Here is a 13,560-nt window from a genome sequence, read left to right on the forward strand (position 1 = left end):
GGATTATTCTGAGAATGGGTGGGAGAGAAAAAAAAGCAGCTTCCTTTTGGCTTTTTTCAATGTCAAATGGGTGAGCAATTTAGCCAAGATACACAGTCTTTTCCCCACATGATCAGTATTTGATTCTGTTGAGTAATCTGTTCTGTAATCTATTTCTACGATTTTGTAATTAATTTGCAGACATTGACAAATATTTGGTTTTCTATCTGAGCTTCTGATTTATGTTTCACCAAAGTCATTGCAAGACTGCCTGATCTTGTTCATTCCTGCCAATGTCTTTGATCATGGGGAGATGTCTGCTGTTTTATATTCTGCTGGCAACAATTTCTGCTATTGGATCATATGATTTTCTAATAAATAATGTCAGAAATATCAAGGTAAGTGTACAGAAAAGCAGATAGGTATTTATTCACTCATTTATTTATTTATTAGATTTACACCCCACCAGAATCAAATGGCTCTCAGTGACTTATTGATGTTGAAACCATATGAGTTATGCATGCATTGTTTCAGCATTGAACTGCTAGCAAACGTCTCTAGTGGAAGTGTCTTCCAGTTTTAAGTGTATATTTTATCCCTTCCAATGCACAAATATGAAGAAAATGTAAGATATGGCCCTAACTTAATATCAGAATAACAGAATAACACAGTTGAGAAGAGCCTTGGAGGTCATCAAGTCCAACCCCCTGCTCAGGCAGGAAACCCTATACCATTTCAGACAAATGGTTGTCTAGTCTCTTCTTGAAAACTTCCAGTATTGGAGCACCCACAATTTCTGGAGGCAGGTTGTTCCACTGATTAATTGTTCTAACTGTCAGGAAATTTCTCGTTAGTTCTAGGTTGCTTCTCTATTTGATTAGTTTCCATTCTATTCCAATATCACATTCTTATCCATATGAAGACAGCTTGGCTTATGTTTTGGGCTCTGAGGGTTTCTTGGCATTCCATCCATCAGAGCTTACTCAATATATGATGAAGAAATAGGCAATATAATCCATGCTATACTAATTACCTCGTTTGTGCCATCCCTTCTTTTGGTCCCACTTGCCCATTTATACTTATTCTGTGTTTAAGACTTTCCTCATTTTCACTTCTCCTGGATACTGGAGATTGCAAAATCTGGTATTGTGAAGTACTATTTTTGAAATTGCAGTATTACAAACCCCATTCTTTTCTGTTCCCAAAGCTTCTGCAAAACATAGTTTATGCTACAGTTTTCAATGTTTTGTACTCCAACAATATTCCCTATTTTGATATTAGGCACATACACAAACACAAATTGAATGTAACAAAATATTGATCCATATATAAACAAACAATCCTATGTGATCTTATGCTACATTATATTTAATTTCTTTTTGGGTATTGTTTTATTGAATTGCTCTTCTATACTTGATTACATGATACTTAGCATCACAGTGCAATTATTCAGGAGTTTCCTTGTTACCTTCTGGGAGGAGGCTTCGTGGTATCTGTAGCAGAACATCCAGATTCAGCCACAGTTTCATTCCGTACAGCATTAACCTTGTGAACTCTCAAGCTTCCTCCTTCCATTATATATTCAAGATGGACAGTATTTAAGGTTTATTTGCTACATATATGTAGGGGTGTGGGTCTATACATATGTTGTATATGGTATGTTTAGGTGTGTGTCATGTATGTGTTTCACTTTGAGAGCGGGAAACTAAATTTCATTTATGAAGTGTGCAGTTGTGCCCACAGTAAAAAAAAAATGACAATAAAGCTCATCTTATCTACCAATCTGTACATGCCTATTAATAACAAAAAAAGTGAGAAAACTGCTAATTTATTAATGAAACAAACAGAACGGCAGACAGTGTGTTTTCACATTCTGGAATACAGAAATCCTAATCTATAGAGAAAGAGTTTAGCTACCATTATTCTCTAGTTTGTACAGAGTAGTGTTTCTTAGAGGGAACCTGAATTGGGCAAAAAAATTATATGTTGGAGACCAAACTACTTTAACCCATAATTTTATCTTTATAGGTGTTTTTTTTTTTAAAAAAAGAAGGGACGGGGGATGGAAGACATTGAGGCAGATACAGATCTTGGACTTTATATGTGTGTGGGTTGGAGTCATCCCACTCCTATTATGGCCCACTCCAAATATTTGCAATGAGAAAAACATATCTATAAGGGCTTTTCTCCAGAGGAATTGGGAGGGGAAAGACAATTCCAGTTGGGACTATAGCGAAAGCAGAATGATAAAACCACACAATGATACTGATCTGGCTTACCCCTCTATCTATAGCATGTCAATGTCTAAATCCACATACACCCCTTGTCCTGCCAGAAGCCTAGGACACCAAATATTCCAGGGCATGGAGCTTCATTCCTCTGCTGATATCAAGGGCAACCTGCAGGCAATGGGGTTTGTGTAGGACAATGGTTGTTTCACAAGCTCCAAATGGAAATAATTTAGAAAAAAAATCTTCCATAGAAATGGTGAGCCATTTATTTTAACAGAGGGACATTTTTAGAATTGCATAGGCAGTTTGAGTTATTACATTTCATGAATCATATAAAATCGTGTTTGGAAACTTCATCTGGTTCAGAGCATGTTATTGGCTGTGTTGTGCAAATCTTATACTGGCTGCCTTCCAGTGTATTCTGGCAGTGTATTTTGGCCTGTAAGGATCAAAGTAGAAGTCCAATGTGCCAGTTCTTCCTATATCAATCTGTTCAATCAAAGAAACTATTCAAAATGGGTAGTATTTCATCATGGTGTATTTTTCAGATGTGCAGGAACTGAATTCATAGCATTTCAGTTGACATGGCCATCAGGTCAAAGGGCATCAGGTTGAAGAAAGCTGACCACCTTTCCCTCGAGAGCTCAATGCTTGGACTTTAGGAAGGTCAGTAGTAGGATGGAACTTTTCAGTGGTAAAGTTATAGCATTTCTTCCCCTAGAAATGTTTCATTAATTTCCTTTTCATTTTGTGAGTGGCAGAATTATTTATTTAATTAATTCAACTTATATGCCACCGACTTCACTATCAAGCAATTCTGGCAGACTTACAGAAAATAATATTTTCATCATATTCTTTCTCTAGTTTTCAAAGTTTCTGTCATCATCATAACAATAGCTGGCTGATTGTATGAAGAACCATAACTATATCTGCCTCTTGGAAAGGACTTGATAGGTGGATAAAAATGTCAAATCCAGTCTAAATATCTGGATTTGCAATGAAGCATAATAAAAAATAAAACCCCTTCAGGGAACAACATTTTTCTATGCCAGGTTCCTTGGGAAAGACTTGATAGGTGAATAAAAATGCCAAATCTATTCCAAAGATCTGATGGACTGCGCAACAAACCATAGTAATAATTAAAAAAATACATTTATACACCACCTAATTCTCAGTGACTCTAGGGAATTTAGAATTGTTAAAATGTTTTTAAAAAACAAAGAACATTATAACAGTACATTACAAAAACAGCACAAGGCAAAGGAATAATGATGGTAAAGAGAATAAACCCAGAGGAAAACAGAAAGAAAGAAAAAGGCATTGATCACCCACCTCAAAGGCCTGGGCAAAGAGCCTGGTCTTTAAGGCCCTTCAAAAAAGGTGGGAGCCATTCAAACATCAGGGGGAACCTTAGTCCAAAGAACAGGCAACACCATTTTAGGAGCTGAGGTGGCGCAGTGGTTAGAATGCAGTATTACAGGCTAATAATGATAATAATAATAATCCTTCTGCAGTTCGGTAGTTCGAATCTCACTAGCTCAAGGTTGATTCAGACTTCTATCCTTCCGAGGTTGGTAAAATGAGGACTCAGATTGTTGGGGCAATATGCTGACTCTGGTAACTGCTTAGAGAGGCTGTAAAGCATTGTGAAGGGGTATATAAGTCTAAGTGCTATTGCTATTGAGTCTGCTTTTAGACAGCCTGAAAAAGAATCTATTTAATGTAAACCCAGTATGATGTTTTATTTTCAGCTTTAAATTCTTATAAAAGCATGCTCTTAAAAAGAAGTTTAAACGACAGACTAGAATTGAAGACCCCATTAGTCATGGACCTCACTGGATAATATTGGGCCTGTTACTACCTCCCAATCTATATCAAGAGGGTTGTGAAAAACAATGGGAGAGAAATTTTTCAACTCTTGGAGGAGAGATGGGATAGAATCAGTGGTGGGATTCAAATATGTGAATAACCGGTTCTCTGTGTGGATGCCACTTCCGGAAGTCCATTCTGGGCCTGGGCAACAAAAAATTAGCTACCAGTTCTGCCAAAGTGGTGCGAACTGACTGAATCCCACCACTGGATATGATGCAACTAATGAATGGATTAAATAAATATGTTAATGGACAGATGAATGTTGGAGCAATGCATATTCTAAGGTAAAGAATTATTATAAGGTGACCAACTTTTTTACAATGAAAAGGAGGACACAAATAAATTGAAGAAAAAAATATCATAAATAAAAGAAACATTTTATTCATTGCAAACAATAATACAGAATACACTATAATATGATAAATGCATAATAAAAAACATTTGTAACAATAACATTTTATATTGTAATTATTACTTACATGCCACACCCCCGCCCGCAGCCGCCCTGCCAGCACTGCTGCCCCACCATGTAGAGCGGATGCTGCAGCTCCCAAAGCACCAGTTGTGCTGGCTCCAGCCCGGGGGGCAGCCCGCCATCAACACACCCCGCCTGCAGCCGCCCTGCACAGCCCTGTGTAGAGCAGGCCCCCCAGCTCCCACAGCATGGGGGGCAGCCAGCCACCGCCACCCCTCACACCCCCACCCACAGCAGCCCCGCCGTCCCTGCCTCTTGCGCCCGCAGCCATTATTGTCCTAGCAGGGATGAAGATCAAGAGAAAGTTACTGTGGCGTCGCCGCTCCAGTCTCCTCCAGGTATCTTCGGGACTAACTAGGAGATGGTATAGTTGGGTAGCAGGGAGGAGTGCAAAGTTCCTGCCAATTTGCCTTCACTGCAGACAACTTACATGTGCAAAGTTTGCTGGCTGGGTGTTTTGGCGCGCTCAGCAGCAATTCCTATTGGCTTTCGAAAGCCAAGAGGGGAAGTAGCACAGCTCATGCAAAAGCTGAAAAAAAAACCATCAAAAAAAGGTGCTGGAACACCATTTTTTTCTATGAGAAAAAAAAAGCCCTGCAGATTAGTGTTCAAATATCGAAAAGGAGGACATATAGGAGGACACTTTTTGAGGGAGGACAGAACTCACAAAAGGAGGACTGTCCTCCCTAAAGGAGGACAGTTGGTCACCTTAATTATTATTATTTTTTTTATTGAAAATTTTTATAAGTTTTTACAAAAAAACAGAAAGAAATATAACAATACAAAAACAGAAAACAACATATACAAAAAACTAAACATAACATCCCCTTCCCCATCCCCCCCCAAAACACCCCCCCTTCCCCCCCTGAGCTTCCCAGAGCAGAATATAGGCTTAATTAAAAAAGAATTAAAAAAATTATATACAAAAAAGAAAAAAAAATAAGACTGAAATATATGTATATGTATATAAAAATAAGAATTATGAAAAAGCAATATGATATTTTTTTATATCCAATTTAAATTGTATAAATTCTATCCATTTATCCCAAACAGCAAGAAATTTCTCTTGCGTTTGTTCCTTTAAGAAAGCCGAAATCTTTGCCATTTCCGCCAAATAGGACACTTTAAAAAACCATTCCTGCAGTGTAGGCAAGGATTCCTTCTTCCAATATTGTCCTACTAACAGCCTTGCGGCTGTAATCAAATTTAACATCAATATAACCTCCTTTGTATCACAATCAGTAACTATACCCAACAAAAATAACTGCGGAGTAAATTTTACCCTCCTTCTAAAAATTCTCTGAATATTCCACCATATCTTAATCCAAAATGCTTTTATCTCTCTGCACGACCACCAAATGTGGTAATAGGTGGCATCCAAGCAACCACATCTCCAACATTTAGGCTGTAAGTCCGGGTACATGAAAGACATTTTTTGTGGGTCAAGGTGCCATCTATAAAACATTTTATAAAAATTCTCCCTTAAATTCTGTGCCTGTGTAAATTTGACATTTCTTACCCAAATGGTTTCCCATGTATCCAATGGGACTAATTCACCAAAGTTTTGGGCCCATCTAATCATACAATCTTTAATTAATTCCGTTTCTGAGTCCAATTCAACTAGCACCCCATAAATTCTCTTAATATGGGCTTGTCTTTGATCCTTCACTTGCTTAATAAGATTTTCATCTTCTCTAAGAAAGCCCACCTTGCAATCCACCTTCCATCTATCTGCTAGTTGCCTATATTGAAACCAAGAATAAATAATATTTTCTTGTGCTAACTCCTCCCGTAATTTTAATTGCCAATTTTGTCCATCCCATCTGAGTAACTGTCTATAAGACACCATGTCCATTTTAACACCTCTTTTTATTCCTTCTATCGCATGCCAGGGTATAGCCCATAATGGTACTTTAAAATCACTTTTATAATATTTTCTCCAAATCCTAAGTAAAGAAGTTCTTATAATGTGAGATTTAAAAGCCCAATCCACTTTTTTGTTGAATATTAAATAGGCATGCCACCCATAAAGTAAGTCCCATCCCTCTAGATGGAGTATCTCGAGATTTGTCAAATTTACCCAGTCACTAATTAGTGTTAAAACCACCGCATCATAATATAATTTCAAATTCGGTACCTTGAGTCCACCTCTCTCACGGAAGTCTTGCATAATTTTAAACTTAACCCTTGGCTTTTTCCCTGCCCAAATAAATTTATTAACACCCTTCTGCCATTCACTTAGATTAGTCTCATTCTTCAAAATCGGTAACATTTGAAACAAAAAAAGAAACTTGGGTAGAATATTCATTTTTATCACTGCAATTCTTCCCATGAGAGATAGTTGCAACTTCTCCCAATTCTTCAAGTCTTTCTGTACACTAACCCAAAACCTGTCATAATTATTTTTAAATAATTTTGCATTAGAAACAGATAGCATCACCCCAAATATTTTACCTTATTAACAATTTCAAAACCCGTCAAGTTAGCCAAAGTCTGCTTCTCCTGAATAGTCATATTTTTAGGTAGGATTTTAATCTTGTTAACATTAATCCTAAAACCCGAAACCAAACCATATTGATGAATTAACTGTAATAACTTTACTGCAGAACTAATAGGTTGCGACAAAGTAACCACCAAGTCGTCTGCAAAGGCTCTTAACTTATATTCTTTTTTATTAATTTCTATTCCTTTAATTTCCTGCGAATCTCGAATTTTGATCAACAATATTTCCAATGTTAAGACAAACAACAACGGTGATAGTGGACATCCCTGCCTAGTACCTTTTTCTATTGTAAATACCTCTGACAAACCTCCATTAACGATAAGTTGTGCCGTTTGTTTTTGATATATTACCGTAAGAGCTTGTAATATCTTTTCACCAAAATTATCAAAACATTAACATAAATTTATTTAATCATTTAAATTTGACTAACAATGAATAATAATTTATTTTTATTACTTTTTTCCCATTACAGAAAAGAAATGTTGCAGATGCTGTAAGTATTCTCTTTATTTATGAGCCTTGTGCTGGAATACCTTTCATCCTATTATACTGATTTTGAGCTGAACTGCAGTATTCATATATATATGCTCTATTTTCGGTTGCCTTTGTATTTAGTCCAGACATTGCAGATACTGAAAACTGCTGCATGTTAGAAACTGTGGAGCATTGGCAAAATGGCTTCCAGTTTCACTTTGCAAGGCTATTGAATTGAGATTTGTTGCATGCTTTAGGTGAGAAGTGTATGCATCAGCGGGAAATGGCTCCAAGCTCTGTATCAAAAGATTCTACATGATTTCCTTTCATTAAACTTGAAAGAATTGTCTGTAAGAATCGTGCACCATAAAAATGAGACTACTATATATTGGAAGACCAGATTGTAATATCTTGATACTGAGTTGTTTTTACTAGTATATGTATTTATGTATCTACAGTATTTATGTCCATATAACCAAATATATTTAAGTTGGGATAAAATGGAAAGTCTAATGGTAGCACTATTAGTCTTCTTTGAATGTCAGTACATATTGAGAAAATGGACACATATCTGTTGTTTTTTTCTACTTCTCATTGTGCCATTAAAACTTTGTTCTGAACTTCTGTTTGAGTTACACCAATCTTCCCAATTTAAAACTGGTTAATGTCTTTCACTAACCCACCAAGTAAATGCTTATTTTTCCAGAACACAGTTGGCATCGATATCCATAGCATGAACATTGATTCCCATATTACCTCTCGATTTGCTCATAATGTCATCACCAGTCGGGCCATCAACCTTAGCAATGTATCTAAGGAAGCCTTCTTTGATGTGGAGCTGCCAAAGACAGCATTCATCACAAGCTTCACCATGTATGTACATCTATTTTCCCAAATGGCTGAGTTGTGAACAGACTACCCAATTTGGTCTTCATGGAGTCATTGCCTTAGGTGAAAAAAGTAGAAATTAAGACTAAGGTTGCACCTTTGATTTCAGCTTTCAAATATGTGAACTAGCTCAATTTTGAAATTAAATTATCTTTGGCTACTCTCAATTTGCAAAGAGCCTACTCTGTCTGTCTGCCTGTCTGTCTATCAAATTTATAACTACCCATCTCACTACCCCTTTCTACCCATGTAGAAATGATTCTGGGCAGTATACAATAAATATAATAAAAGAGACAATAAAAAATACTAGAGGGAAAGATAATTTTATGTATCCCCATCAAATGGAATGGGGGTTGTTCATTCTTAGGATCCTAACTGATTACATGTTTGATGTCTAGTAGTAACTGCATTATTCTTTCATAATATTGTAGAATAGGGAAAATTAATCTGACCTTCAGATTATTTCATTTCAATTCCCACATGGCCCTGGTAGTTTAATCTTTGGGGAGGGCCACAAACTTCCCAGCTCTCTAAGAGACACTCCTTTTGAATAACAAATTCCATTTTTAAAAATAAAAATGTAATCACATTTGGCTGAAGAGAGTATTGGAAAAAATGTTTTAAATAAGCAATTGCATTACTAATTTCTCTCTTTTTTTATTTTGTGATGAACAAAGTCCAACTGCTGCTTCTTTCTGTGCACTGACTAAAAATGCCAGTGATTAAACATGGTCTAAGGTCTTTATAGAGCACATGTCTCAGCACAAAGCTAAGGGCTTCCCTTTCGCAGGACATCAATTGTCTAATCTTTAAGACAATTATGATAGAAATGTTTCCCATTTAAACTAAATCATATGCAGGGATATATAAAGAAATTTGGTGCATTGAAAAGAGAAAGACCAGAAATATTTTTATGTATAGAATACTTTTTCTTTCCTAGGACAATTGATGGCGTGACATATCCAGGAACTATAAAGGAAAAAGAAGCTGCTCAAAAACAGTACCAACAAGCAGTTTCAAAAGGACAGACAGCTGGTCTAGTAAGGTAACTTTTTTTTTTTTTAATCCTGGTAATTTATTTCAGGATGACAAAGAGAATGAAATGTATGGATTTGTACACAGATCCTTGGAAGAAGAGTTGACTGTTACACAGTTATTTCAACAAATTGCTAGTGGGCAAGAATAAATATATTCAGTGCTATTTCTAAGTCTAGACTGTGCATTCAATGGAGCAAAAATGCACAAGAACTGTACTGTTTGATGTACCAACATTAAAAAAAATACCATTTTGGATGAGAAAGGATGAGAAAGTTTATAACTATTTATAGACCCATTACATAAGAGGAGGAGAATTTATCTTTTTTTTAAAAAAATTTTCTTTTCAGCATCCAGCCAGGGTGGATTTTTTTTCTATGTTTAACGTTTTGATGATTACTTTTACTTTATACTTTTTTGTACACATTTTTTCTTTTTCTTTTTGTTGTTATTGTTGGATATATGGTTTTTTCCCCTGTTTTTTTGGTATTGATATTCCCATTGATAAAACATAATAAATATATATTAAAAGAAATACCATTTGGGAGAGATGTAGGAGCTCTGTTTCTCACAACTTGACTTTTTTGTTTAATTTCACTGACGTTTAACTTTTGAAAATAAAATAAATGCATTTTATTTTAAATGCAATGGCAAATATGCTCAACTGAAAAACTGGGCCTTTCTAGAGCTTCTGGGAGGAAGACAGAAAAATTCACCGTTTCAGTCAATATTGCAGCATCCAGTGAAGTGGTTTTCGAATTGGCCTTTGAGGAGCTGCTGAAACGAAGATTTGGCTATTATGAGATGTTCATAAAAGTCAACCCAAAGCAGATTATCAAGAACTTTGAGGTAAAGTACTTCTGAAATTACACATTGATGGTGTTAAGTTTTTTCAGAATGGACTTAAATGAGTGGTAGTACACATTTTATAATTTTCATTACTATACCTTTATGCTCCTTAAGATGACAGTAAGAACAGATAGTAACTGTTCTTCTCAAGATTCAAAGAAAGATTTAGAAACTAACATTAGTATGGGTCCTCTTTGGAGGCCTCTTCCTGAATTTGTCAGTGACAGCATGACTCAAATTAACATTTCAGATTGAAGTCAACATCTTTGAACCCCAGGGCATCAGTTATCTGGAAGCTGAAGGCTCATTCATCACCAATGACTTGTTACCAGTCTTACAGAAATCTTTTTCAGGAAAAAAGGTATACTAGATAATAACCTGAGACAAAATGAGTTTGATTTGTTTTATAACAAAATAGGAAGCTTCAGCACTTTTATTTTATTTAATTAAAGGATTTCTTCTGCTGCTCATCTCATGTGTAACAACTCTGTATGGCTCACAAAACCACATTAAAGTCAAAGTAAACAATAAAATTAACCACCAAAAAGCCAAAGCGAATCCTGACCAATGCTTCCTAACTTATCAGCAGACATAAGACTCCATCCGCATTTCATCTCTGAGTTTGGGGAAAGAGCCAACTCTTTTCTGGCTTCCGGAAAGCTTAAAAAAGGACAAACTGACAAATCTCATGGGGGAGGCTGTTCCCCAGAACAGGGGCTGCTATAGAAATGATATGCTTTTTAGGATCCTCTAGGAAATTAAGGGAATATATTAAGGGAATAATATAAACACTGGACATGAAAAACCAATAATTAAATTGGAAGTGTAGAACAGGCCCACAGTTCCAAACTGTGCACCACAATGTCTGTGGGCACCACAGTGAATTCTCAGGGATGCTGTGGGATTATTTTACTACTTAATAATCTTGTAGTAGAGTAGACCTGACAAGCCATGTAGGTCAGTGCTCCTTTTTTTGTAAAGCTTTAGTAAACTTGCAAGTCTGAATACACTTCCCCCCTCCCCGCCTTTATCTTAACATGAACTAAGGAGGGTTTGTCTGAAATGGTTACTCGTATTGCATTCTGAACCTGGACACAAGCTGCTTTTATCTGACTGTTGCTTTGGTAGTGCCGGGGTGCCAAGGTTCTGTAAAAAATTTACTGAGACACTTAAGGACACTTTAAAGAGAGAAGGTTTGGGACCCTCTTAACTAGGAAGTAACATAGAGTTTTGCGCAGGCTTTGAAGGTTTAGATTGTTTCATATGCAAGGTGTTAACTTCTCTGTGAAACAGGTATTTATATTTATAAATTCCCACTGCACATAGATTGCATATGAATGCATATTTGTTAAATTTATATCTGTGTTTTTATAGGTGTGTGTGTGTATACACTGTATTTTCAGGGTCACGTTTCTTTCAAGCCAACTCTGGATCAACAACGGACCTGTGTAGACTGTCTAACAACACTACTGAATGGAGATTTTATTGTAAAGTATGACGTGAACAGAGAAACTTCAGGAAACATACAGGTAAGCAGGAGTTAGTTAAATGGATGTGCTAATTGTATCTTATATACTTCATATATCTTTTACTTTCTTATTTTTCAGATTGTCAATGGATACTTTGTACACTTTTTTGCACCAAAAAATATTTTACGTTTGTCTAAGAATATTGTTTTTATCATTGATGTCAGCGGGTCCATGTGGGGACGTAAACTGGAACAGGTAACCCAATATTTTAAAATCAGTTTCAAGGACAACTAATGCTTAAATTAGCAGAAAGGCTCTCTCAGTTTGTCTTATTACTTTTCTTTGCCAGCACTGTTGCATCCTAGTTATGATGGCCATGACCATGTGATTTAATACTGGCCCCTTTTAGATGTGCATGGCACATGAAGGAGTACTTCATTCACACAGCAGCTGCCATCATCTCATCTTCTTTTATCCCCTCAATTCACATCAAACTTCATGATTGAAGGGAAAAGGCAAGAGGTAAGCAGCAGTCAGACTGCTGCTGAGACAGACTTTTTAACATGGAACTCATATTTGCATGTTATGCCAATTGAAGATCTCCTATACAGAGGTTCTCAATGGTATGGAGAAGAGATTTTGGAGGATGGTACATCTTCTGGCCTATTGCAAGAGGTCCATTTCCTGTCTGCCATTGGGATCTGTACTTCCTTGGTCATTCTTGCTGGGAATTAAGATGGAAGAAGAGGAATTGGACAGTTTATGCTTTCTGTTTCTTCTAATGTTTTAGTTGTTTTGGTCATGAAAATATTTATCTTGTGGAAAGCCATTTCCAGGAAAATGATCTGTCCCTTGAGACACAAAACAAAAGGGTCTGTCTCCACCCTTGTGCAGAGAAAATTGACCTTTATTTATCTCCCTTCTTTTGAAAGTTAGGAATCCTTTATTGGCTTTTAATATGTTTTATCCATAATAATATCAAGACATTAATGTTCCTATGATTAGAACTTTCACAAACCCTGTGCCTGGAGTAGAATCAAAGAGATGCAGTTTGGTAGGTGGTGCCATGCCCCCCCCCCAAATGAGGTCCATAACAAAGGGCTTCCAGAGAGGCTGTGAATGTCTAATCTAGAAAAGGCACCAAGGCCAACCAAAGGGGGAGGTTTGGGGGCAATCTGGTATTCCAAAATGGCTTGGGACTAAATCCCATCAATTCCCACCAGTATGGACAATAGAAAGGATGTGTGGGACTGGTAATCCAGAATGTCTCTCCAGAACCAAACTGCCTATTTTTGTTATGAATCCAGCTATAAATTATATCCTGGTTTACACAGCTTTTCTATAGCTGATTGTGCCGCTGTATATAGCCAAACTGAGTTCCTACATAAATGAAAATAATTGCTGAAAGTAACCAAGTTAAACTTCTATATCTTTATCAGGGTTCTTGCTTTAAGCATTGTTCTAATGTTTATTTTTAGACAAAAGAAGCACTGCTAAAAATATTAGAGGATATAAAAGAAGAGGACTACATAAATTTTGTACTGTTTTGGGCTGATGTACAAAAATGGAAAGACACCTTAATCAAAGCCACTCCTGAGAACCTGGCAGAAGCAAGACGTTATGTTCAGCAGATTGATCTAGCTGGATGTATGTTTTGTGGTGAAATGGACTGAATTTATTTAATTGTAATAACTAATAGAATTTGCAGTTTCTTTACAACAAGATAGCGTGTAAATTCCAGCAAGGGAAGAAAATGGTGGGGGAAATCAATTCTCAGGGGACAGA

At 36.4% G+C, this 13,560-nt stretch overlaps 1 protein-coding gene across 2 annotated transcripts in view; it reads left to right on the forward strand.

The window, feature by feature from the left end:
• Positions 1–236: 236 nt before the first annotated feature.
• The window catches only part of LOC120312751 (inter-alpha-trypsin inhibitor heavy chain H3-like), a 34,075-nt gene continuing 20,751 nt past the window's right edge, over positions 237–13,560 (forward strand). For both annotated transcript variants that reach the window (XM_039353884.1, XM_039353885.1), the window contains exons 1-9: positions 237–377; positions 7,533–7,553; positions 8,241–8,407; positions 9,363–9,467; positions 10,144–10,306; positions 10,557–10,667; positions 11,710–11,835; positions 11,914–12,030; positions 13,254–13,422. In XM_039353884.1, coding sequence (XP_039209818.1) covers positions 273–377; positions 7,533–7,553; positions 8,241–8,407; positions 9,363–9,467; positions 10,144–10,306; positions 10,557–10,667; positions 11,710–11,835; positions 11,914–12,030; positions 13,254–13,422 — 1,084 coding nt within the window. In that variant the 5' untranslated portion in view covers positions 237–272. The remainder of the gene's footprint in view (positions 378–7,532; positions 7,554–8,240; positions 8,408–9,362; positions 9,468–10,143; positions 10,307–10,556; positions 10,668–11,709; positions 11,836–11,913; positions 12,031–13,253; positions 13,423–13,560) is intronic.

This window comes from Crotalus tigris, unplaced genomic scaffold (genome assembly GCF_016545835.1).
Source record: "Crotalus tigris isolate CLP2741 ecotype Arizona unplaced genomic scaffold, ASM1654583v1 scf7180000018537.1059022, whole genome shotgun sequence".
Lineage (NCBI taxonomy): Eukaryota > Metazoa > Chordata > Lepidosauria > Squamata > Viperidae > Crotalus > Crotalus tigris.